Source organism: Fringilla coelebs, assembly GCF_963513975.1.
Source record: "Fringilla coelebs genome assembly, chromosome: 4".
Lineage (NCBI taxonomy): Eukaryota > Metazoa > Chordata > Aves > Passeriformes > Fringillidae > Fringilla > Fringilla coelebs.
Genome location: NC_140032.1, coordinates 29,645,977 through 29,670,943, shown reverse-complemented (window position 1 = coordinate 29,670,943; position 24,967 = coordinate 29,645,977). Strand labels below are relative to the sequence as shown.

General features: G+C 37.2%; 1 protein-coding gene across 4 annotated transcripts in view; it reads right to left on the bottom strand.

Annotated features, from left to right (window-relative positions):
• The window catches only part of MICU3 (mitochondrial calcium uptake family member 3), a gene marked incomplete at its 5' end in the record, with an annotated part of 50,564 nt that extends 25,954 nt beyond the window's left edge, over positions 1 to 24,610 (bottom strand). For 3 of the 4 annotated variants that reach the window (XM_084204860.1, XM_084204861.1, XM_084204862.1), the window contains 6 exons: positions 2,583 to 2,665; positions 3,968 to 4,015; positions 7,424 to 7,502; positions 8,301 to 8,332; positions 11,924 to 12,077; positions 24,320 to 24,610. In XM_084204860.1, coding sequence (XP_084060986.1) covers positions 2,583 to 2,665; positions 3,968 to 4,015; positions 7,424 to 7,502; positions 8,301 to 8,332; positions 11,924 to 12,077; positions 24,320 to 24,610 — 687 coding nt within the window. Of the gene's footprint in view, positions 1 to 2,582; positions 2,666 to 3,967; positions 4,016 to 7,423; positions 7,503 to 8,300; positions 8,333 to 11,923; positions 12,078 to 24,315 lie in introns of all 4 variants that reach the window. The other variant, XM_084204863.1, reaches the window with a different exon arrangement.
• Between the last annotated feature and the right edge of the window lie 357 nt (positions 24,611 to 24,967).

The window sequence follows — 24,967 nt, the reverse complement described above, 5'->3', positions numbered from 1 at the left end:
CATACAGACACAATTGTGGCAGTCCTTTCAAAGGAGCAATTTTACCTACCAGAAGTCTGGTAAAACCTGATAATGTAATGGCATGTACAGAGAGCTCCACAGGGATTGGAATGTGAAACATAATGTGTGTGTGATAAATTTTGCAAGAAATTTTTCCAAACTAAATTTCAGAATATCTTTTTTTTAGAGAAGACAGATGACTAAGACAAAGGAATCAGTAAGACTTACTGCAGGGGTATGACAACACTGAAATGAAAGAATTCAATGTTTAGTGATTAAGTAGCAAACACTACATTTCTAAACAAAACTAATTTATAAATAGCATTTTATGAATTTCCAAAATTGACTACTGAGTTCTGGAATTTTCTATCAGGCAAATACAGACCAGAACATTTTGTGTATCACAATACCTATTTTTGAATATGGCACATATTTACAGACCTTGGTAAAGTTTTTCAAAATTTTTTTGCAAACCTACAGGCACAAGTTACTGTAACTTAGGCCAACAAGGAAAGAGTCTTGATAGGATAGGGTACCACAAAGTTTGCAACCCAGAACAATGCCAAGAAAAAAGTTAAATGAACAGAGAGAAACAGAAAGAAAATCCTTTGTGAAAAGTGAAGTGACAAGCCATCAAGCAGGAGAGAAGAGTGGCAGTAATTGAAAAACCAAAAAAGATCAGTAAAAAGCAAGGCATCCTTGGATGTATTTCCCCTGCCACTGAGGCAAAAGAAGAAGGATTCTGTTGCATGCATTATTAAAGCCCTTGCTAAACTTCTGGAAATGGATCTTTTGTTCAGAAAGAGTGCTATAGGATACCAGTGACTGAAAAAAAGTGAATGCAAAAAGGGTCTAGGAGTACTTTCATAGGAACATTGTTTGAAACAGGATAATGAGATTGACTGCTGAAGGCAGCAAAATCAAGATCTCCAGTAACAAGGCAACATAATCCTTCTGTTCCCTGACCTCACCCCTATGACATAAGCAAAGAGGAAAGCACAAACACCATGAAATTAGTTTACAAAAACAATACAGCTGTTATCAGAAAAAGAAGGCCTTTTTCAACTCTTCACTGTTTCGTCAAGAATCACATAACACGTGATCCCTAAACAAAGCTCTTCAAAGTCTCTTTATTTGTAAAACTGAATAGCATTTATTGCCATTTTTGCAATAGCTGCCTGTAATTGATGGAAAAATATTTTGCAAATGTTGGGGTAGCTCAAATGACAACTTTTGAACACTCTCCTTTCAGGCACACAGGACATGATACATCCTATTCAAGCAAGTTGAGTAAAGATGCCAAATGTATGTAGTGGGGCCAGTTCTATCATAGCTGCAGTATCACTGAATCAAATTCTATTTTCATATATACTTTCATTACACAAAAATCTACCTACCTAGCTATTTTAGTCTTTTTCACTTCAGATCTCACATTCTGACTTAAGGGTTCTAATTTTTGAAAGATCACTGACACCTACTGAAGCAGAATTGCTCTCAAGTTCGATCTATACAAATTTGTTAAATACAATAATCCCCTTCAATAGGTAGGGGATAGTATACCTAATGTTTCAAAATTCTACTTTCTTTCTTTCTTTCTTTTATCCACCAAATCTGCTAACAGAAATACAGAGAAACTTTAGTCATGGATCATGACAGAGAACAAATACCTAGCAGGATGTGAAGAGGACTATAAAGGCATAGTTAGAAAGAAAGATGTAATATCCATAGTTAAATATTGCCCTTGTTTACCACTTTACATGCTTATTTTATCTCATTTTTAGCAACAGTTTCTGAAAGACAAAGCCTCTTGCTTCAATTTCCTCCTTTTTCTTTCAGAACAAACTCTGCTTAAATAATTAATAAGATGGATTTACAGAACTGCTTTTTTAAAGCCTTAAAGCTCTAATTTGAAAAATAGTGTCATTCAAATTAGTAATGTAACAAAACCCTGGATGCAACCAAACTACTGCCAAGTTCTAGGTATCATGCCATCTGTTCCAAAGCATTCAGGTCAAAGTCAGTTTCCCCTGTAGGAATATTCCCTGTAAAAAGAAATCACTGAACCCAAGCTTAACAAACTGCTTCAGCATATGGATTTATGGGCTAAATTAGATATATGTACAGTATGTTTTATTTCATTACAGATCTTGTCCACAACAGATGATAGTGTCGCATTAGGTCAGTCAGTATGTTTGGGTCACTTGCGGTTATCAGCAGAATGAATGGCAAAGTGAGGTGATCTCCCAGCAAAAGATTCTTTTACAAGTCCTTTCATCATTAGAGCAATTAAATAACTCTGCTAACCATTAAAACATTTCTATTACTTTAATAGCCTGTAAATACAGCAGCAATTTAAAAATCCAGAATACAAACTAGAATTAAGCTTCAAAAATAATTATTTACAAGACTCCTGTGCACTCTAAGAAGGAGCTTCTATTTTCAGTCTACATTATAATAACTCTTTATACTAATCATGCAAATAAACAACTACATTCAGTGAAGAATAGTAGATAATATCCTCATGACTACTGACATCATCACATTAGTTTCAAGATTTCATCAAAAACTGCAAATATACATACCACTAAGAATTCCTTTTTGTCCACCATTTCATTGCCATCAGTATCGAACATGTTGAAAGCAATTCGAAAACCTGCATGTGGCTCTGCCAAAAAAATGCCAAACATTCAATTATTTATTTCCTTGGAAAGAAAGTAAGTATAATACTGTATGAAATCTGGTGTCCCCTTATGAAAGCCAGAACCTCAACTAATTTAAATAAGGAGGTTTGTGCACATACTAAATGCAAATCATAACATCTGTAAAACCCATGTTATTCAAACAGAAGACACGCTCACAAAAGTAGAAATAGAACATGAAATATTCAAGAATAATAAAAAAGAGTGTTAGTTCATGGATAGACTCCATTTTATATTACAAACATAAATATGTACAAAATAAATTTTCTGTGAAAACACAGTGTTCTAACAGACACTTTAAAAGATTTTGAAAAAAAGGTACAGGACACAACTTCTGGTCAAAGTAAATGTTATGCTGAAAGACACTCAACATTTTCTTGTTTACATGCTTAGAGCCATTGAAATTTGAGATCAGGTTAGAACTTATTTCTGAAACATGGCAACTTTGAAGGTAACTGCAAGTAAAACCTTTAGGCAACATTTTGGGGATACCCACTGATTTGCAACATGAATCAATTATGGCCAAAAGTTAATTCGGATAACAAAGAAATGATGGAAGAATCATTGATGCCATAGTGGGAGATACTAAGGGTTCAGGGTCAAGCTCCAGCTCTGATTCATATTAGGAATCCAGTTCATGTCCAAAATAACCCCACTAATGAATCCAATAGAAATTATTTAATTACATGTAAGTGAAAGACAAGTAAAATTCTTTGCTTCTTCCAAGAAAACATCTGTTAAAATATTAAAAAAAAAAAAACTGTATCAGGTTTAGTTTAGGTTATTTTACTTCAATTTTATGGGAGATAAAATAATAAGTTTTCAATTTTGTTACTGTTTCTGACATCAATACTTTATATTTTACCACTGACTCTTTGATTTTGCCCATTATGCATTAATTGATGACACAATGATGTGTATCGTTCTGTTCTCCCTGTATTTATTCAGTATCCCTTAGGAACTTCAGCAAATTTAGCTACAAATTTTGTAGGAATTTCAAAAAAGAAAATAAATTTAAGCTCTTAACAGGGATTTAGATAGAGTGTATGGCAGAGGTTCATCAACAGCCACTAAAAGGCATTCTGGATAATAATTCATTTAAATAAAGCATAACACAAGATTCCAGAAGGGCCAAAGAGGTTCAGAGGGACATAGTGATGTATGGTGTTATTTTTCTATATGCAGGGATGGGGAGTGTAATTTAACACACAACAACACATTCAGAGCTTTGAAATTGTAAGGAATTTTTTCTCTCCAAAAATACTTACTTGTTAAAATACATAAGAGAAATAAATATTCTGTGTAAGATATCACACCTGAAGACAAAAAAAAAAAAAAAAAAAAAAAGAGGCCATGTTAGTTTCATCTTGTCTTCACATCCTAAACCTGAAAACATAAAATCTATACATAAGGAGAATTTTTGTACATGTGCATATGCATATTCATACTTGTATGCATGTAACTAGTTTTGGTCAGTAAGTTATTGGTCTACAATATTCATCTATGGCTTGGGGTTTTTTGTTTGGGTTTGTATCTTAGGGGAAGAGTACATTAAACATGGCAAGTAAATTGACATTCAGTGGAGCATGGCTCATTAAAAAGAATCTGGGATAGACTCTAAAAAGCTAATATAAATGATTTATTCAGTTTTCTTTCCAAAAACCCCACCAGTAATTCATGATAGTACTCTTTAACAGTATGAAAACATTTACTTTGAGAAAATTCTCAACATGCTTCCTCCTGATCACACCATTTGAATACTGTTCTTGACTTTATTAAGTGCGTACATCTGCTGTATTAACTGAAAACTTGATCTCATAGTTTTTTCTTTTTGCAGGATTACAAAAGGGAACTGCACTGTGGAATGGCACTCCCTTTTCTCTTCAGAAGTGATTAAGGCAAAATTTAAATTAGAGCTGAAGTCAATACCCAAATAGTATGTCTTGTACCATAAGCTGTACTTGTGCCTTTCTAGCTCTGGAGTAAGGGGTACAGAGATAACCTTGCAGAATGTCCAGAGCAGCAATGAAGAGAAGCATCTCATAGTTCAACAAGAAAACAACAGCTTGCAGCTCTCCCAAAAGCCCTTAGCTCCAATGACCTTTGAGGCTGAACTAGGGAAACTTGTTCCTGATTTCTAGCAAACTGGTTTTGTCTGTCCTCCAAAATCAGAAGTGTTAAGTCAGTCCACAATCTTAGATTATTTCAAAAGAGTGAAAAAAGAAGTATTTAGATGCCTGAGAGTAAAGATATCTATCAGCTAGGATTTTCAAAAGTTGCTGGCTGTCTCCTTGATTTCAGTCCAAGTCAGGTGCAAAAGTTTTTCCAAAAACAGCCACATCTTTGGATTTTAAAAGATATTTAAAATCTGACTTAACTGAAAATGTGACAAACTAGGTAAGCAATCGTCTGAATATTTTTGGACTGAAATACCTGTACAATTAAAACTAAAAACAATGTATCATTCATCTGGATTTTACTTCCATTATACTTACATCCCATCTTTTGATCCAAGAGCAAATTTAAGTCTTCAGAACCAGTATTTTATTACTGCTAGTAGATCTAGTTAGGAAAACAACTATGATTTTTTTAATACCACCTACTCTTTTCCTCAATTTACACATTATTGAAGATTAGCAATGATTAAATACAGGCATTTAAGTAACACATGCTCTCTGCTTTATCTTCTTGATTTTATACAGCAGCTTGCAAAAATTAAGTTTTCAAAGGCCTGTTTGAATCTGTTTGGACAAGCACTTATCAAGAAATCAGATACCTCAAAGGTTCTCATTCACTGATGGAAAAGATTCTTTAATAGCCAGTCAATAAATGTAAATATATTTTTTTTTGATTTTTGATGGCACCTTCTTTGCTGTAAAACAGGAAGAAAGTGCAATTGTCAAGTAGTTCATCACAGGTATGAAGAAAGCAATAGAAACAGCCCTGAAAGCCTTCCCTCCTTTTGTTTGTACTGGCATATTGTAGCTGCAGACAGATAGTTCTGGTTGATTGCTCTGAGTGTTATGGGAGAGAGGCTATGAAATGATGATTGAAGGGAAAGAAAAACTTACACTAGGATCAGAAAGAAGGATGGCACTCAAGGGAAAAACATAATAAAAACTTAAGGTCAGTGGGCATAAATCAGAGTGCCTCAGCTGAATTACATAAATCCATGGCAAAATAAGTGGACATGGGCTTTTGCTAATTGCTTTGTATGTGCATGTTTTAAAAAAAAAATGTTAAGAAACAAAAAAGTAAAGCCTACATTATAACTAGGGAGAGACCTGAATTCTATTTCCATTTCTTTAACCAATTTACACTATCAGTCATAAGACCCAACATATTTTCTTATATTTTTTATAAAACTGGGCAATAGAACTCACTTTTTCATAAAACATGCTGAAAAGATATCCAAATACTAAAGTCTAATACTAATTTTATCATCTTATTTCGACAGTTGGAGTCCTATCAATTCCATCAACTTCAGAAGAGCTCCACTGGCAGAAAACTGGAATAAGATACTGTTGAATCAAGACTACTCATGTTGCAGACATTTTATTACAGACTTAATAAGCAACATCTAGATACATTTTTAACTGATAATGTACTGACAGATTCTGAGGTTGAATTTTTATGCAATTAATATTTCAAAAGTCAGCTGTATACTGCAATTAATATATTTATGCAATTAATATTTCAAAACTCAACTACATAGAAAGCAGCCTAGAGCAAAGAAGTACACTGAAATACAATGCAAAGATGTGCCAGTTTCTGCCTCTCTGTAGTGCTGGCTGTAGACTCAGGAAAAAAGAGTGCCTTCATGCACTAGAGAGCCTCCTTTGAGAGTATGTCCACACTACTTACTCCTTGAATAAATTTGAGCTGCATATGAATTATATTAACCAATTACATGCATAAATTTGATTGGAATTCTGTTGCTGTGTGCTTATTTTAAACACCCATAAAGTGTCCTTCTTTTATAACAAGTACTTGGGTCTGCTTTTGAAAATATTTCAAATGCACCACCACACCTTTGCCACACTGAATGTAAGCAAAGAAATATGTGGATTATTTATTATAAATAGCTTTTAAATGTCTGTAAAGCCATCATATTTTTACTTCCCTGTGTTTTATGTTGTGAAGTGATAGAGCTTATTAAGAAAGAAAAAAATACAACCGAGGAGACCGAGAGTGACTCTTGGCTCTTCACTTGCCAATAGTGTGAGTTTCAAAAGCTATCAAAGCCCTCATCTGCAGAGTTTAAAGGAATATGTAACATTTCTGAAACTGTCTCTTTGTGTTGTGTACAAAAAGCTTTACCAGTGATATAAGATAGCACTACTGTCTTCAGAAATAATCACATTATTGAACCTATTGAAAAGAAGCAAAGAGATACTGTTTCTTTACTGGAATATTCTGTCTATAGTCCACAGATCATTCATGGCAACAAACTGAACCTGAAATATTTAAACATCAGCTTAACAAACTCTGAGTCCCCAGCTTAACAAACTCTGAGTCCCCAGTCACTTAAAGAGGGTAGTTGAAAGACAGCATCATTAAAACACTGTAGAGATTACATGGAACTTTTCCATTTTCTAAAATGTAGAAAGCAACAGCAAGCACTTTTTTTATTTTTGAAAATGTGACTCAGATTTAAGTATATCATCACAAAAAAGTTAATAGAATGATAATTTGGTTCACAAAAATAAATTCTCCTCAATCACCTTTCTCATTAAGATTACGGAAAAGTTTGGATGATCCTTTCCAAACCGGTGGTGTCTCCATAAGGATCTGATTCAGTTCCTAAAAAATAAGGTTTAAAAAATTTAAAAGCATATATTTCAGTATTTAATGAAGTGCCTAATAGATTATGATTAAATTCTAGGATATCAATATAAAAGACAAGGAACTGCATGCAAATCTACCAGTTAATTGAACTTCAGTTACCACAATGATTTTGGAAGTACTCAAGCGCTCCATAAATTTTTGCACACATAATTATTGCAAGAATCATCTGCATGAATACTAAATGTTTGCTAGCTGGAGAGAGACATGCAATGTATTTGTGGCTGAAATAACTCACCAGTGCTCATACTGACTGAAGCCAAGGATAAGTCTCCCTGGATTTCAGTAAGGTTTTCATACAAAATCCAAGCAGCTATTCTTTTAAACATTCAACCTGAACTAAAGCGAACTTCACCCATGAATATAAATGTACTTTACTTAAAATACAGGGAAACAGAGAGGGGCCTTTTGCACTTATACAAATGAAAAAAAAAAAAAAAAAAGAGGCACTTGAACACCACAAAAGGGAGAAAGTGGCATAAATATTTCAGGCAGTTTTGGATACACCTATTACACCTAGACACTAAGAAATGCAGTCAGATATAGACAGGGGGAGAAACGGACAGATGCTTGAGAAAGTCAGTAAATTCAACAACACAGGCACCGCAGCTAAAATATCTTAAATTCTGGATTCAGCTGAGTCTGAAGTGACAAAAATGAAGAAATTAAACTTTCCTGTGCCTCTACATTTACATCAAAAACAAAATCAACTACCAAAATGTATGGTTATAAGACCACATAGGAATTATTGCTCACCTGCTTTGAAAGGGATCGCCATTTTTTAGCATCTGCAAAAAAAGGAGTTGTTATGAATGTACAGGAATTTAATTATGCCAATGTGGTGTCATAAAAATTGGGCTACATCTATACTATGTTTTCTATACAAAGAATTATTTGCCTTACTTCATGAGTGCAATTGTCTTTATGTTATTAAAAAAGCCTTTAACTTAATACATACCTAAAGTCCTAACTTTAAAGAACCAATTCAGATATAGTTTTTAATCCAACTCTGCTTCAAAGACCTTCAACCTCCAAAATACATCCTTAAAACATTTAACAGGAAACAGAAGGCATTCATGCTAACCCCTGGTAACAATATTCTGAAATGACTATTTAGTAGCAGTAATATTAAAATTCAAATTGTAAGGAGACCTGGATTATGACCATTGCTTCATGGACCACTCATACTTTTCAAAGCAAATACAGAAAAAAGCTCTTGAAACTACACCAAGTGCTAAGACACCCTTCATCCCTTCCTACTGACTCAGATTCCTTTTCCAGCCTCTGTCAGGCTCAATTCTTTGGTAGCTGTAATCGAACAAGAGCTGTCCATAACCATCCAAGAATTCAAAACTCGAGGTTCATCACCACCTTCTCAGGACAAATATTTGTACAGATTCAATATTATGATAAGGCATTGTGAAAATTAGAATTCACAAAGGTCCAGAAAGTAGCATTTTATGTGGTCAAATCCATAACAAATTTTTGGTGGGAAAGGCTTCTTTTTGTGGAGCAAAAGACACTTTGTTATTAGAAATCCTTTTCTCATAATGAACTTCATGCTCCATTAAATAATTAAAACAATACACAAACTACCCACTATGGTCTTTCATCAATTCATGGTTAGAAATTGACTGAAATTTTAATTTTACATCTTGGTAAAGGTTTACACCAAGGCAGTTGACAAATCCCACTCTAACTATGGTGAAGTTATATCATGCAACATCGTAACATGAGCTAACAGATTTTCATAAGCTTTTCAATTTAATTTTTTAAATAAAATCACCTAAAACAATCTCATTTGCCATATAAATTGGGGTATGTTTATGCCTACCATAAAAAATCTGGAGAATAAATATACCTAATAATCAATCAGATAGTTTCCCAATCTCACATGTTACATACATATTTTCTTCCTAGGCAAGTCAGTGAAGATTTATGTGTCTATATATGTATGTATTTCTTACAGCTCAGTATTAAGCTAAATTTACTACAGTTAGCACAAAGGGGAAAAATATATTTCTTCTTCTCTTAATTTGCTTTCTCAATATATAAATATATATTCAGATTATAAAAATGTATCAATAATGACTCTTAAAAATAATGTATGCTCTCAAATGAAAGCCTGCACCATAAAGGCAGAAACAAATTAATTACACCCTTTATTTTATATATTTTTTTGTAATAAATGCCTGGAGTAAAAAGTTACATTTTATAAAGGAAAACATACTCTTACCGTATTAGTTAGTGTTTAATCAAAAAAGGAAGTGAACACCCTCTTGACTTTTGTAGGGTTTACATGATTTCCAAAGTAAATCAATCACAATAGACGCATTCACTCCATCACAAATATCATTCAGGCCTAATTTTATTAGCTTTTCTATAAAGCAGACATAAAGAGCTTCTATTATTATACTTCAAAGGGCATTTTTGCTTTTTGACAAAACTCAAGACTTTTGTAGTCTTCATCCATAAAAACCCCAGTATAGATTCTTTTTTTATTATGCAAAATATAGATAGTCTAGTATGTCAGCCAGAATGGACCCAACTATAAACAACTTGCAAGTAATTTATAAAACTACCCTAAAAATAAAAAATAAAATGTTTAGAATGCATTATTAGAAAAAAATCCTTCCTTAAACGTACTACTTTCAACAGAGCAAGACAGAAAATTGACTTGCCCAAGAAGACAAATGGTACTTTGGCAATGCTGCAGTACAAAGTTAAAATTACCATAGTTAGAGATGAGAAGTTGGATGTGGCAATCTGTGGGTCATCTATTTCAGCTATTACATCCTATTTATCAGCCTTCTGTCTCAATTTCCCAGACAACATGACCTTCACTAGAATGAAATGATCCACTTCAACTTAATTGTAATCCTTTAAAATAGTTATGTCAGCCATGTAAGTCTCTGATACCATGAAACCTAAAAGACATCCAGGTTAGTTTTGCTTTTGGTCTCAGAGGTGAACTGGATGAACAGAAAGGATTTTGATAGAAACAAGGTTTGCTACACTGAATTCAGAAGGGTGCCTGACTGTTCAACTCCAGATCTGTTCTCCTTTTCCATGAGATAACCAGAATGTCCTTATGAGCTTAATGATTTTTGGGTTGGTTTTGTTTTTAAAGTCTAAATACTTCCATTGAGAGGAGGAAGCAGAAAATTGATCAGCATGGAAAAATCTTAATAGCAAACCATACATATAGTGTGGTCTAGCCAATCAAAGTGTCATAGAACAGAGTCAAACCAAAATGTTTTAATGATGTCCAGTATATACAGCACAAATGTTTCATGACCATACACAGTGAAACCCAACTCCACACTAACAAAAAAGGGAAGAATTGAGGTTCTGAGCAGGGGAAATAGATAAAAAGTGCTGATGTGTATTTGTATTAACTTGTGTGATAAGCAATCTGCTTCCTCTCTTTTAACTGCAAAGCAAAAAAAAAAAAAAATTGCTTTCTGGTAAGAGTTTCAAAGTTTTTCAGGTTTTCACCATCTAAGCTCTATCTTCTGTCTTCGTTGTTACAATGAGATTATATCTTTATTCAAAAGTTACAGAAGTTTTGATCACTGATGTGCCATGAATTCTTTCCTCTTGTTTCATTACTGTTAACAGAACAAAAGGGAAAAATCCAACATCTGCACAGAATTTTAAGAAAACTTAAGGTGGGTGATTATACATGTCACACCTGAGCAAAGATATTCCCATTCTCCAGAAGTTCTGTACTGCTACCAATGCACTGCAAGCCTGAGGGCCAGGAAATCAAACTAGAGCAGAAAGGGATCACCTTACTATTTAGTCTCTCTTTGATAATTAAAGCAAAGATTTTACAATAAATGACCTAAAGTTGATAGTTAATTTTTCATTAATTAACACATAGTACTAACACTGGCAATGTTTGAGTCTAGAAAGTTGATTCCCTGGGGGACTAAAACTCTGACTCAAAGCACATTATTTAGAAAGCCATGATATTGTTATGTTGTAGCTTATCTTTAGTCTTTTAGAGAATGTGTATGGTTGCCTGCTTACAGAGAAACTACACAAAACAGGAAGCAAGAGTTGTACAGCAATACAGGCCCGCTCAGAAAGAAACTGCGTCAATGCAAATGGCACAAATTAACTCGCCATCTTTCATGACCATTGATCTGTTTGCAACCTTTAAGACAAGAATGTTTAACTAGCATACAGATGTTTACAATCTAGTAACAATCAGAATACTGTTTGTATGCATTTGGACACAATTAAAATTCTGAAGATGCAGTACCTTTTTCCTACAATCAGAAACAGAAGCAGGAATCAAAAGCAAATGGGAAAATAACATGCACCACAGACATTTTCCCTAGCAGTTTTAGCATTATAAAGCTCCTGCTTACGTTTGGGTTCATCACTGGTAACAGCCTGGATAAAGTCACGTGGAGTCATGTACAGCTGTCCTTCAAATTCCAGACTGGCAAAGCTACGAAACCGTTGCTCCCGCGGAGTTGCATAAAGGTGTAAATCTTCGAGGTCTGGTCTGTTGTCTGTAACCTTCAAAGACAGAAGGACACAGTTTCAATCTACGAAAAAGGTTCTGATTTACAATTGCCACATTCACCATAACTGTAACTGTAAAAGTGATAATTCATAAAGTCAAACATATCCAAGTATTTTTCTATGGTAAGAGCTGAAACTACAATTGGGATTTCACTGCTATCATTTCCAGTCTTCTACAATTTTAGCAATCTTTGTGTATTGAAATTGGTGGTACTACCCAACCTCAGAAGAAAAAAATTAAAGAGAATTTCAGCTCCTGAATCATAGAAGAAAGGGAACTTTAACTCAAGGAAATCATTGTAACTTCAGCAGGCAGACTTCAAACAACTCTGCCAAAACTATTTCAGTTTTCTGATAGTTCCAGAAGGGAACAGAGTAATACTTTTTCTATATTGATTCTTAATAGAGAGGGCAGCTGTTGAGAGTAATAGGCCTCCATAATATACTCCAGTGTAAAGCTACCATATCTGTGGGAACTGAAGAAGAGAAGAGCATAATTATAATTCCAGAGTTACAAAAGTTACAGAAGTATAATATAGCATTAGGTTCAATATCACAAGAGTCTATGTCAGGAGTTTCCCATTTAGCTGATTTAAATGTAAACTTGGTAGTACAAAACTGTAAATGCTCTAAATTCTCAAATCTTTCGGTGGCACTGCCAAACCTTTAACAGAAAATTTGCTACTGCTATCTGAAAACTCTTTTTAGACCATAATGAGGCAAGCTCCTCTGTGGAATCATTATCTTGAAGAAAATGTAAGTATCAACATTTTTTCAGAGATGAAGAAACTAAACCCAAACTGATTCCTATAATGAAAAGCAATCATATAGGTAACTTCTCCCATTATGTTGAAATAGGAATGCTGTGTCTTATCAATGAAATCTCCCAACTTCCTCATTATTCCTGTCATTTAGTACAGTATTCCTAAAATTCTCCTAATATTCCTAAAATTGTGTGTAAGGAACACACAATTTAACTAATATTATGTTTTAACAACTAAGAAAACAGACAAATGCACTTTATTTTTCAGAGAGGCATCTAAATCCAAAGATGTCTAGAGTGGCTGTCCACTAAGAGATAACTGTCCTCAAACAGAAACACAAATTGGTTTTCCAAAACCCTTTTAAGAAAAGATTACAGATTTCAGCAATTAGAAGCAAAGACCCATTTATACTGAGTAGTCAAAGATCTAAGCTCACTTTTCTTCAGCTTTTCAAACAATATCCTTATAAAAACAAAACATTGGTGAGACTACTGCACCTCAGTTGTAATTAGGAGATTAAATTAGATTTGTAGAAGAGAAACATCAAAAATTAATGCATCTAGAATAGGTCAAACACTTTCTATTTGGAAAAATAAAAAGATGTTTTATAGGGGAGTCTTACTACTTAATACCTTATCTAGGACAAGAGCCTTCCATAAGGACAAGAGACTATTGACTGTGTATTTCTCTTTCTGGACTGTCTCTAGTTCTTTTGAAATCATTGCTCCATGTGTGCATGTGTGAAAATGTTTTGTTGCAACAGATGAACCTGTCATAGAAAGTAAGATTAAGAGAGAGGTCGATACAATAATTTAATTTTCAGTAGACTGCTCTACAAATATACTGCACTCCTGCCTGAGAAGCAACTCTAAACCCAGGCTTCATGTTTTTTATAATTTTCAAATGATTACCAAATTAAATATGGGGAGAAAAAAACAGTTTAATAGCCAGATCTACAAAGTCAGTTTAAAATGACAGAAAGAAGCAGAATTCTTTTCTAACGTACCCACATGCAAGACAAAATATTTCTGTCCTATCTCACTGTTTGAATATTTTGTTCTTTTTGATGCTTCAGCAGTCCAGTGGCATTTGAGCTATGCAGTCATGTGGGAAATACACAAGTCAGTTGTTTTGATAGAACTTGTAGTGACACAACTGATTATCCCTGTATCTGAAGTTTAATAATCTATCTTTTTTTGGGAAATGTATGTTATTTTATCACTATTAGAAACATGAATACAGGCAGGTTGTAAACATGAGTAATAAAGCAATATTTCTGCAAGGTCAATTTTCAGAAAAGAAAAAGCTTCCAGGCTATATTACACACACTGTATGTATAATAAATTGTAATCAGTCATAATCATACACAATTACAGAAATCCCTAGAGAATGTAACTCTCAAATATCATTTTCATTTTGATCACTGTCAGTATTTAGAGAGCATGTTGAGATTCTTTGCTCTCAAGAAATTCTCACTGTCTCAGGTACTACTGCTTAATATTTCGCTTGAGACGCTCAGAAAAATATTTGCTAAATTCTCAGACGCATATTTCAATATTATCTTAAGGACTCTATGCTACTACAAGTATAAAATAACGTGCTGCAAACATGGAATTTTAAAGACATGCTTAAAATTTATGCATGTCAGTACTCAGGTCTGCAAAGCCTTAATTTCTGCCTCATTTTTTTGTCAGTTTCCCTCTGACTATATAACAATGCCAATATTTCATGCTCTGGCTCAAAATCATGGTAACCTGATATGAATGCTGCCTGCCCCCACAAAGAGGAGTACCTCCCTAAAGGCCCAATACCTGCATGACCTTGCTCTGGTGCTTTATGTTCACTTTTCCAAGCACCAAACTGGATAAGGGAACTGCTCTGACTGAGAACTTTTCTACTGGTGGTGTTATTTTTATGCCAGATAGATGCCAGAGTCTACCCCATGAATACAGTTATTTGTTTCAAAACCTAGGCCACAGGAGCTTACAGATAATGAAAAAAGAAAACACCACCTGTTCCAGCAGCAAGCTCCATCTACTTCAAGTGAGGGAAAATGGTGGGCTTAAGCATTATTTTATTCCAAGGAGTAAAAAGACCACTTTATTTTGAACTTAGTGGTTTTATCTGAAAGAATCAAAACAACTTATTTCAGCTATTGATCCAGCATGAATTTTAATAAACATAAACAAGGCTTAATACGTATTGGATCACTGGTCCGTACACTAAATGCCCAAATAAAAGCAAAGTTTGGCTACAGAAGACTCCAGGCACATAATCAGCAAACTGACAAATAAAATTTTCTTTGGAAATAATATTCTTTTTTATCCAAATTTGTTTTCAGAGCTTTATTGCTTCTATTATGCTTAATAATTTCTGTATCATACAGAACATTTTTTTCTTGTATAAAAGCTGTAATTACTGGGAAGTAACAAATATTCTCATTAAAAACCAGGACATTCTAAAGTATTACCTCAATCAGCACTTCTTCAGGCATTCATTTAAGAAATTGACCTCAACACATAACAATGAAGCATTTTCTTATTTCCCCAACATTTGCAAATGATAATGCAGTGAGCCAAGTGTGAAAATCTTAGTGACACCAACAATTGCTCTTGATTGATTTATTTCATTATTTCACATTTATGCCCATTTTGGACAATCTTACTGTAGCAATGGACACAATGGGCACACCTCCAGTGAGGACAGGCTGAGAGAGTTGGAATTGTTCAGACTGAAAGAAGTCAGGGAGCCTTTAGAGCATCCTACCAGACCTACAGAGGGTCTGCAAGAGAGCTGGAGAGGGACTCTACATGGGCAGGTAGAGATGGGACAAGGGAGAACAGCTTTATACTGAGAGAGGGTCGAATAAGATTAGATCCTAGGAAGATATTCTGCACTGAGAAGAAAAGAATGGTGGTCAGACTCTGGCACAGGTTGCCCAGGGAAGCTGGGGATGCCCTGGAAGTGTTCCAGGCCAGGCTGGACAGGGCTCTGAGCAACCAGGTCTAATGGAAACTGTCCCTGTCCAAGGAAGGGGGGTTGGGAACTAGATGATCTTTAAGGTCCTTTCCAATCCATTCTATAATTCTGTGAACAAGACACAGAAAGTTGGTGTTGAATACCTCAGGGAAGGTACTGCTGGTGAAGGAATGAACAACATTTAAGTTTCTGATTTCTATTTAAAGTTTCAAAAGCTTATCCAGACTAAATCTCTCTGTGATTAGTAAGTATTTTCAAAAACTTGAATGAAAGCACATATCTCTGACAAATGAAGGTCGATTTTTTTATGCTCCAAGTTTGCTAATCCTCTTGGCAATCATGCCTACTAATTACTATGATCTTGTATCATGTTATAATTCTCTGTCTTTTAAAAAACAGACCTGCCCATTTCCATCACACAGAAAGTCACAAATCTCCTAACAGCAGTTTTACCTTAATTATAGGCATAGCTGCTTACGTGCATATGTACACTGACCTGCTAAAACCAAGAATCTACCTGGTACACAAATTTTCCATCCTTTTAACTTCACAGCTCGACAAGTAAACAAAAAGAGGCAAGATTGAAACTTATAAGAACTCATGAACGATACATCATCTTTTCCCTATTCTCAAAAAATTTTAAGTGTTAACAGCTGTGAAGAAACAAATGATTGTTATCATCCTTCTGTCCTTCCTTCCTCAAACTCTGGTGTGTTGTTGCTCCACATTTTACCCCATCATCCTGTGCCATACTCTTGCAGAAGGACTGCAGAGAGAATACAGCATCTGTTCTGGGTATTTAAATCAGCTGAAGAGAAAAAATTATTTTGTCCTATATTCCTGCTGATCCCTAACAGAGAATTGTGTATACACAACCCTAATTCCCCCATGGAGGATATTTCAGTGCCCTTTCTAAAATGGATTTAAGAGGTTCAACAATTATATACAAACCACACTTGGACAAAGGAAACAGAGGGAAACATTTTTTATTGAAACAAGGTAAGTAAAAATTAAATGGAAGTCCAAGTAGTTATTTGGAAGGATACTTCTCTGAAGGGAGAGTATCATTCTTCAATTGGGTATGCTGTCATTTTCAATCTTACATATATTACGAGTATTTTTCAATATTACAAATAGCCTAAAATATCTGGGAAAGGTCTCAAAAGTTTCAAATTTATTATGAAAACAAAAATATGATGATAATGCTTTCTCACTACCATGTTTTAATGATATAATACTAAATTAATTAATATAATTACTAAAAACTATTTTCTGCAAGTACTGTATTTAAAGAGGGCCACCTAAAGCTCTACTTGTAATAATACCACCACATGTGTCACAAAGCAGCAGTCCTTTAGATGAGGGTTTTTGACATATTTAAGTCAATCAAATTTGAAAGCATTCCTTACAGAACCTCTTCAGAGTGACACTTTGCAGTATTTTCTCCCTCGATTCACAGCAAAAACTTGAAGAAAATCTAGACTTTTTAGCAAGCAAATTCATTGTTCAAAACCCATTCCCATTTTGGGTTCATCTTTCATGTGCTGTGTCTATCAATAGGGAAAAGTCAAAATGCCCTGAAAATCTGGTGTTCTCACCAAAGGTCTCCATGTACTCCCTGAAGTTCCTTGAAGCACAGCTAATCTATTTCTGGTCCCATGTGCCATGTTCATTTACTGGCTGTGTTACCTCGGAAACATTTCCTTTTAGAAACTGGTATAACATGAATTAACTGGTATGGCCTTCCAGTGAAACCCAGGCAATAACTTTACACTGTCAGAACACAATGCAAGGCCTAGCACAGGGAACACTGTGACACTGAAATAGCTAAAACTTTGCAGTAGTTATGACAGTGAATTACCTGAAAATATAAAAAAATGGCAATAATAGGGCCTAAATTCACTGGGAGTAAAGTGCAGAAGATAAAGCAGTATCTGATTACTCTTTTTTATTAAAAAACACAAAAGAAATGTTCTTTGTCAAGTGTGAGTCTTGTGTAACATTAGGTCAGTAATAAGTAAGTTTTATTCTGTGACAAAATATCTAGTTTTCTCATAGAGGTAAGCTTAAATGCCAGATACAGGCTTTTTGGAAATTAAAAATTTTGTAAATTAAAAATTTGATGCCTAGAAGCTCTGCAGAAGCAATCTATAAGAATCCATTGCTGAAACCCAGAGTAATCCTCCAATTACCAGATTCTGAGAATATCCACAAAAAATGAAAAATGTTTTACAGAACAAATAGTTAAAAATATACTGTACGCGCATGTGAGACAAAAAACTCCAACAGTATCACATAAAATCTCACAACTTTATTCCAAGTCAAATCAGTGTTCTCTTGCTTTTTCCAACTGAGATAAAGGAGAGTCTATTTTAGCTAAAGAAGCCAACGTTTACTACTAAAGATACATTTTGCTTGCAGTCAAAAATATGTTTGCTACAGTAGTTTAATTTATTTCAAGTGAGTAGCTTTCTTTGAATTTTTTGTTTGCAAAGTAATCTGTCTTCCATCAATGAGAATCTGCGCAAATTATTAAAATAAAAAGGTTTTCAAAGCAACGCTGTTCCTAACTTCCTTCGTTTATATTTGACTTCAGGCTTATTTAATATGCTCCCATGTAGATAAAAGTAGCACAATTCTGTTTTCATGCTGGGTGGCCAAAAGGTTAACTGTCAGGTTCCCGGTGTGGGAAAATCCCAAAGCAGACAAAATTGTTTTGATGCTTACTGAAGTTGTATTTCTAGCAGACTACTTAGATGTAGTACAGCCAACAATTCTGTTAGTTGATCCTGCTTCACTCAGATAAGGACTTTATTATATTAAAGTATTTACAAGCATAGGAAGCTGGAATGCATTTAAAATGCTGTAAAAAGGGCCACGTTCAGATAGAACTCTGGCACAGGAAATCCTTGGGGTAACAATGTAACTGATATATCAGTTCTTCTTGCATTCGTTTCACAGGGGACCCACTTCACCTAGAGCAGTACTTCAAGAAGCCTTAGTCAGTATGTACATCCAGCCCCATATGTTCATATGTTTCACTGCATCCAAGACCAAAACACACTAGTAGCTGGATCTGTCCATGCCAAACATGCAGCATCCTTTTTTAACATCATGAGGAACACATAAATAAAGTAAAAGGTAAACCCTTCCTTGTCCTTCAGCATGGCTCTCACCACAGCTGGCAAGCAGTATCCTTCTCAGGATTATGCTGTTCAGGAACTTCAGATGGGATCAGCCAAAGACCAAACCATCTTCATATATTTGGCAACCGCCCTATGGCATGAAATGCACAATACTTTTGAAATAGCATTTGCTGCAAGAGGCATTTGGAAAAGTGATGCTTACGCATCTTTTGGAACAGCATCCTCTCTGAGCAGGCAGGAGGGTCTTCTCACTAGGGGAGCTTCCCTTACTTTTTGGAGGTAAAGGCTTGTTTTTCATTTCACAGAGATGGAAGTACATGAGGTAATGCACTTAGAAATGTGCTGCTATGAAAACACTCGACCCTTTGATTATTTTCAGCAAGTGGGAGTTTGACAGTACTGCTGAGATACTAGGGGAAAACCCTTTGGAAACACCCAAGGTATATAGCTTTCCTCTCCTGGAAATTAATGTGCCTTCAAGAAATATGAAGTATGCAGTCTCTGTCTGTCTCTCCCTGCCCTTCTTTAGATTCCTAAATCATCTCTGAAGGAAGTGATTCACAGACCATATCCCCAAAAAATAAGTAGAGGCCTGGAGTTCACTACCTTTACATGATGACAACACGATTACATAGAAGGCTCTTAGGGGGACAAAGATGCATCACTGGTATTTCCAAGACCATTTTAGTAAGCTTTGATAATGACACTGAACTTCTGGAAGTAAGGAACTAGAAGACAAATATTAATTCCTCCACTGTCACTCTGTCAACACAACAGTTCTTTCAAACAGGTTCTTGCTCTGTATAACCATCTCCTAAACTTTAAAGGACCTGTCTGCTAGCAGAGCTCTCCCAGTCTTCACCAAAACCTTCAGACACAAAACTAGGAGCTCTGAGTGAAGAATTTTACTTTGGTTCTGAAATGTTCTGTGGCAACACCCCTGGAATTAAAACTGACAGTTTATTAGAGGGTCCAAGACTTCACTCCAAGTAATATATAATGCCCTCGGGTCCAGACTTATTCTCAGAAAGCACCTGGGAAAAGGTAATCATGTAGGGAGCTTGGCTTTGTGCTGCTTCTTCAACAAATCTTACTTTCCACCAGAACACCTCAAATGTTATGCTTGGTCAAGCAAACATACTTTTGCAGTGATCCTATGATCTTTGTCTGATCAAATAGTCTGCCACACCACAGAGCCCATGCTGGTGACACATTTCAAAGCTTACCTGACTTTTGGAAAACAGCATTTTCTCACTTATCTTTACATAAACTCACAAATCTTTTGCTCATCAGGTTTCATACTTCTAGAATTTTTTAGAACACAGAGACAGATAGGCAGGTCATTTTGACACTTTTGACATTGTTTTGCTACAAGTCTCAAATACATTTTTTTTCCAGTTAGTCTCAAATGATGTACCTAATTTTTGAACTGGTTAAAAAGGTTCCACATCAACATCTGTGTAATCATCACTATTAGTCCTGGAATCTAAGACCCCTTTTAAAATTTCCTGGGTCATAAATCCTAGAAGACAGTAGTAGGACAAAGCAACCAACTATCAAGATATTTATTATACCTTTATATGCTTAAATATTCTGTCACTACTGCCAAGCACTATTTCAACTCAGTGACAGAATCTGAAGAAAAGTCAGCTGTAGGGATAGTAACTGGGACTAGCACAACTCTCAAAATACTTTCACAGGCCATATGAACATTATATGGAAGCAGGTGGCCTGGCAGAAAAGACAGCTGTTCTTTGAGAGTCAATATGTAAATTAAGCTAACCCCTATTTTTTAGTGTTTGGGAGTATCAGGAAACTATTCTGCTGTCCACTGGCGCTGCCTGGATGAAATAAAAAGGCCACTTATTACACTTTTACAAAAATTCCTCTGAGGAAGTAAAAAAGATATATGGGAGTTCAATAGCAGGCATACTGATTTTGGCTGGGATAGTTAACTTCCTTTACAGCAGTCGGTAGGGTGCTATGTTCTGGATTTGTGACCAAAAGTGTGGATAACGGAGATGCTTCAGCTGTTGCTGAGCAGGGCTGGCACAGTGTCATGGCTTATCCTGCTTCTCACATTGTCCCACCACTGAGTCATCTGGAGGTGCACAAGAAGCTGGGAGGGGGACATAGATGGGACAGCTGACCCCAACTTACCAAAGGGAGATTTCATACCATACAATAATTGTGCTTGCTAATAAAAGCTTTAGGGAAGACAGAGGAAATGGACACACACATTCAGTGCATTTGTCTTCCCAGGTCTCCATTACCTGTAATGGAGCCTTGTTTGCCTGGGGACGGCTGAACACCTGCCTGCCCACAAGAGCAGTGAATCAATTCCTTGTTTTGCTTTATTTGCATGGCTTATTTTCCTTTGCTTGTGTGGCCTTTACTCTGCTTGTTAACCTGTCTCTATCTCAACCCACAAGTTTTCTCACTTTTACACTTCCAAGTCTCTTTCCCATTCCACTGCTAGAAGATGAGGGAGTGGCTGTGCGGTACCATGTGGTGCCTGCTGGCCAAGGTTAACCACAGCGCTACAGGTGAGACAGCTGTAACTACCCTGGGTATCTGAGTACCTTACACTGTGATACTGACTTCAGTTTATAACTGTGTTAACCTTTAAAAATGAAATTATAGATCTTCAATTAATGTTTCAGAACTGATTTTTTAAAAAAAAATTAACAGAAAATCTATGGCAGGACATAGATTTCCTCACCAGAACATTTACAAAAATTTTAAGACTCTCTGTCAAGAGAGTTTATACAAATCCATATATTACAGCTGTCTTAAAGAATTTCAGGTTTGGCAAGGGCTGGTCCCTTTACTATCAGCACTGGGGTCTCTTTTAGTGGTTATTCTGTCTCCCCGGGGTGATGCAAGAAACATTTTGACCAGCTGCTGTAGATCTCTATACCAACACGTTGACACCACTTCCTGCTTCCAGTCATCTAAGTAAACAGCATTTGGGAAAAGCATGCTGCTAGAGGAATGATAAAGGAAGAAACATGCAAATGGAAATATTAGTATGAAGTAGAAGAGTGTGGCTTGGATGGAGGGAGGAAAAAGAAAAGCCGATGCATGATTTGCTTTGGTAGAATGAGAGGCAGCCTGAGATTGGAAATGAAATGGGGAACTGGGGAAATTTTAGAAATTAGAAAACCCCAGAAAGCAGTGCCAGACTTTATGCATCAGGAATAAAGAAAGAACCAAAAGCAGCTGGAGAGGATTCCAAGATACTTGAGCCTCATCATTCTTTCCTGGTCAGTACCTGATAAAGCTAGAAAAATATCCTAGCAAAACATGCATCACAGTTCCATGAAACTCATCTATGCAGAAGCTGCAGGTTATCATTCTCCAACGATTACCCTAAACACACTCAACAGTAGATCCAAGAGCTCCAACCTTAATCCTAGGAAGACTGACACCTTTATGACTTTTCATGACAGAATTTTCTACTTTCAAAGTTATCAGACTTTTTAAACTCTTACACACCAATAAAGTTGAAAGCTCAGCACTCAAAATCAGGAATAAAAACGTTACTGCCCTTCAGACAACATTAATTCAGCCTTCTAACAGAGGATGCTACAATATAATACTATTGCAGAATACCATGAAGACCTCTCAATGAAATTTGAACACAATATTCGCATCCGTTTTTCCATCTCTGGAGATGTTTTAGAAGTCTGTATTGAAAGAGTTGGTGCTCATCATAGGTCTAGAGGGAAATTATAAATGGATAACAGATAGGGCTCATGTTCAAACTACTCATGGTCTTTCCCTGTCTAGATTAACTTTCAAACTATGGTCTTTCCCCACAAGCCATTCTGTGGAACAAGAGTGAATTAATAAAAAAGCACAGGAACCCACAACCAAAAATTTCACAGCTATTTGATCCTCATTTTTAGGGGGCTTCAATTGAAAGGATATTTTTTCAGGAATCCTGAGTACATAGGCATGCAATTGGAAATCAATTCGACCAATCATTCAAAAATAAAAACCTGCAACATAAAACTAATATTCTCAGATGTCAGTGTGGATTTAGTCCACAGAATCTGAGTGGACATATTTCAAGTTAGTCTTTCAGATTTTCTGCTATGCAAACAGAATACCAAGTTAATTAAGAGCCCTTTGCCATACAGGAGCAAAGTGCTTCAAGACAGTTACTGCCCATACCTATGCATACCTATTTAAAAAAAAAATAGGTATACATAGGTATAATATTTTCTAATTATTTTTTAGTTTTACTTTAATTAAAATATAAACTTAGATCTTAATTTTCAACCTCAGTGCTTTTATAGTGATGTGTATGAAAATTCATAACCATACATACAAGTAAATTCACTGACTTTCAAAGGTACAGCAGCAATACTATCTTTTAAAGAAAGCTGACTATTAAGACTGGCTAAGTAAAACAATGCAAAGTTCTTTAAAATCAAAACACTATGAAAAACTGAAACAGTTTGTCTTCAGTCCTCTGTGCCACAGTAATACACTCCAGACACAACATCATGAATAATCAAAAATATTAGATTCAATTTCCCTTCATCAAGGATGCCCCCAACAGAATCTGCCTTTGAACTAACAATGCAGGGCAAAAGGGTGAACAACACTCATACCTAGGCAGATCCTGTTCTCACAGACAGTATATAATAAACTCAGCATAGAGAAAGCAGGCCATTTGCACCACTGACTTCCAGACTTGGCAGATGCCACTCTGACAAACTGCCTAATCACAGCTCTTGACATTTTAAATGAAAAAAACCCCAACCCTATGATTACCATATATTACATAGGCTGCGGTGCAGGAGTTCATCCTTATCACAGGAAACTTCACTTTCCAGGTGAACGTCACCTCTTTCTTGTTACCCCTGGTTACTCAACCGGTGTTTTCGCTGAATTAATCGAACTGAACCGTTATTTGTCACAATGCTGCCACTTCTTAGGAAGTTCAGTGTAAACCTTTCACTCTACAGGAAATTTTGTATTAGAAAGGTAACTGTCCTAAGTACAAATCGAAACTCAGGGTTTGCGCTGCCAGGAGCTGTTCCATTTGCAAACCAGCGTTTTCTACTAAAGAAAGACTCGACTAGGACAGCACCGGAGGCGAAACGCAGGGTTCCCGCTGCGAGGCGCAGCCAAGGCGCGCCAGTGCCCGCGGCCGCGCTCCGCGGACAGCCCGTCTCTCCCGATGGCTGACAGCTCCTGCTGGGGCCCTGCCTCGCCTCCCGGCCCGGGGCTGGCCCCACGCAGGGTCACCTCTGCGCCACAGCCCGGGGAGCGCCCTCCCGGAGAGCGGCCCCGGCAGAGCCGGCTCCCCGCCAAGGGGCGCGCACACACCTACCGTCACCGTCTCCTTGGCAGCGGCCGCCACGGGGATGCGGAGCAGCGCCCGGGCCCCGCCCGGCTCGGCGGCTGCCGGCTCCCGGGAGGGCTCCCGCCGCCGCTCGGACAGCCGGTACCCCGCGAACCCGGCGAAAGCCGCCCCCGCCGCCGCCCAGCCCAGCTCCCGCCGCCACCGCCGCGGCCCGGCCGCCCCGGCCCCGCCGCCGCCCCACAGCCGCCGGGCCGGCGGAGCGCCGGGCGCGGGCCCCAGGCGGCGGCGCCAGCGCAGCAGGGAGCGCAGGGCGGCCATAGCCCCGCTCCGCCCCAGCGCCCGGCGCACCGAGCCCCCGGTGCCGGCAGAAGCCTCGCGAGAAGCGGGGAAGGGGGTGGGGAACCGAGCGGGCCCTGCAGTCCCCGCCCCGCGCCGCCGCCGGGCTGCCCGCCGGCGCTGCTCCGCGCTCCCGGGACCGGCGGCGGCAGGCAGCGGGACGGGCTGTGCAGAGGCGGGGCGCGGCCAAGTCAGCGGAGATACGAGGTGGCCAGAGCCGACACGGGGATCCGGAACGGAGCTGGACCCGCGCGGTGTGAGCCGAAGTGCCGGGGCGGGGTGATGCGGGGGAACTGCCGTGAGCGCGGCAGAACCGTGCGTGCGCCTCGCTGCCTTCTG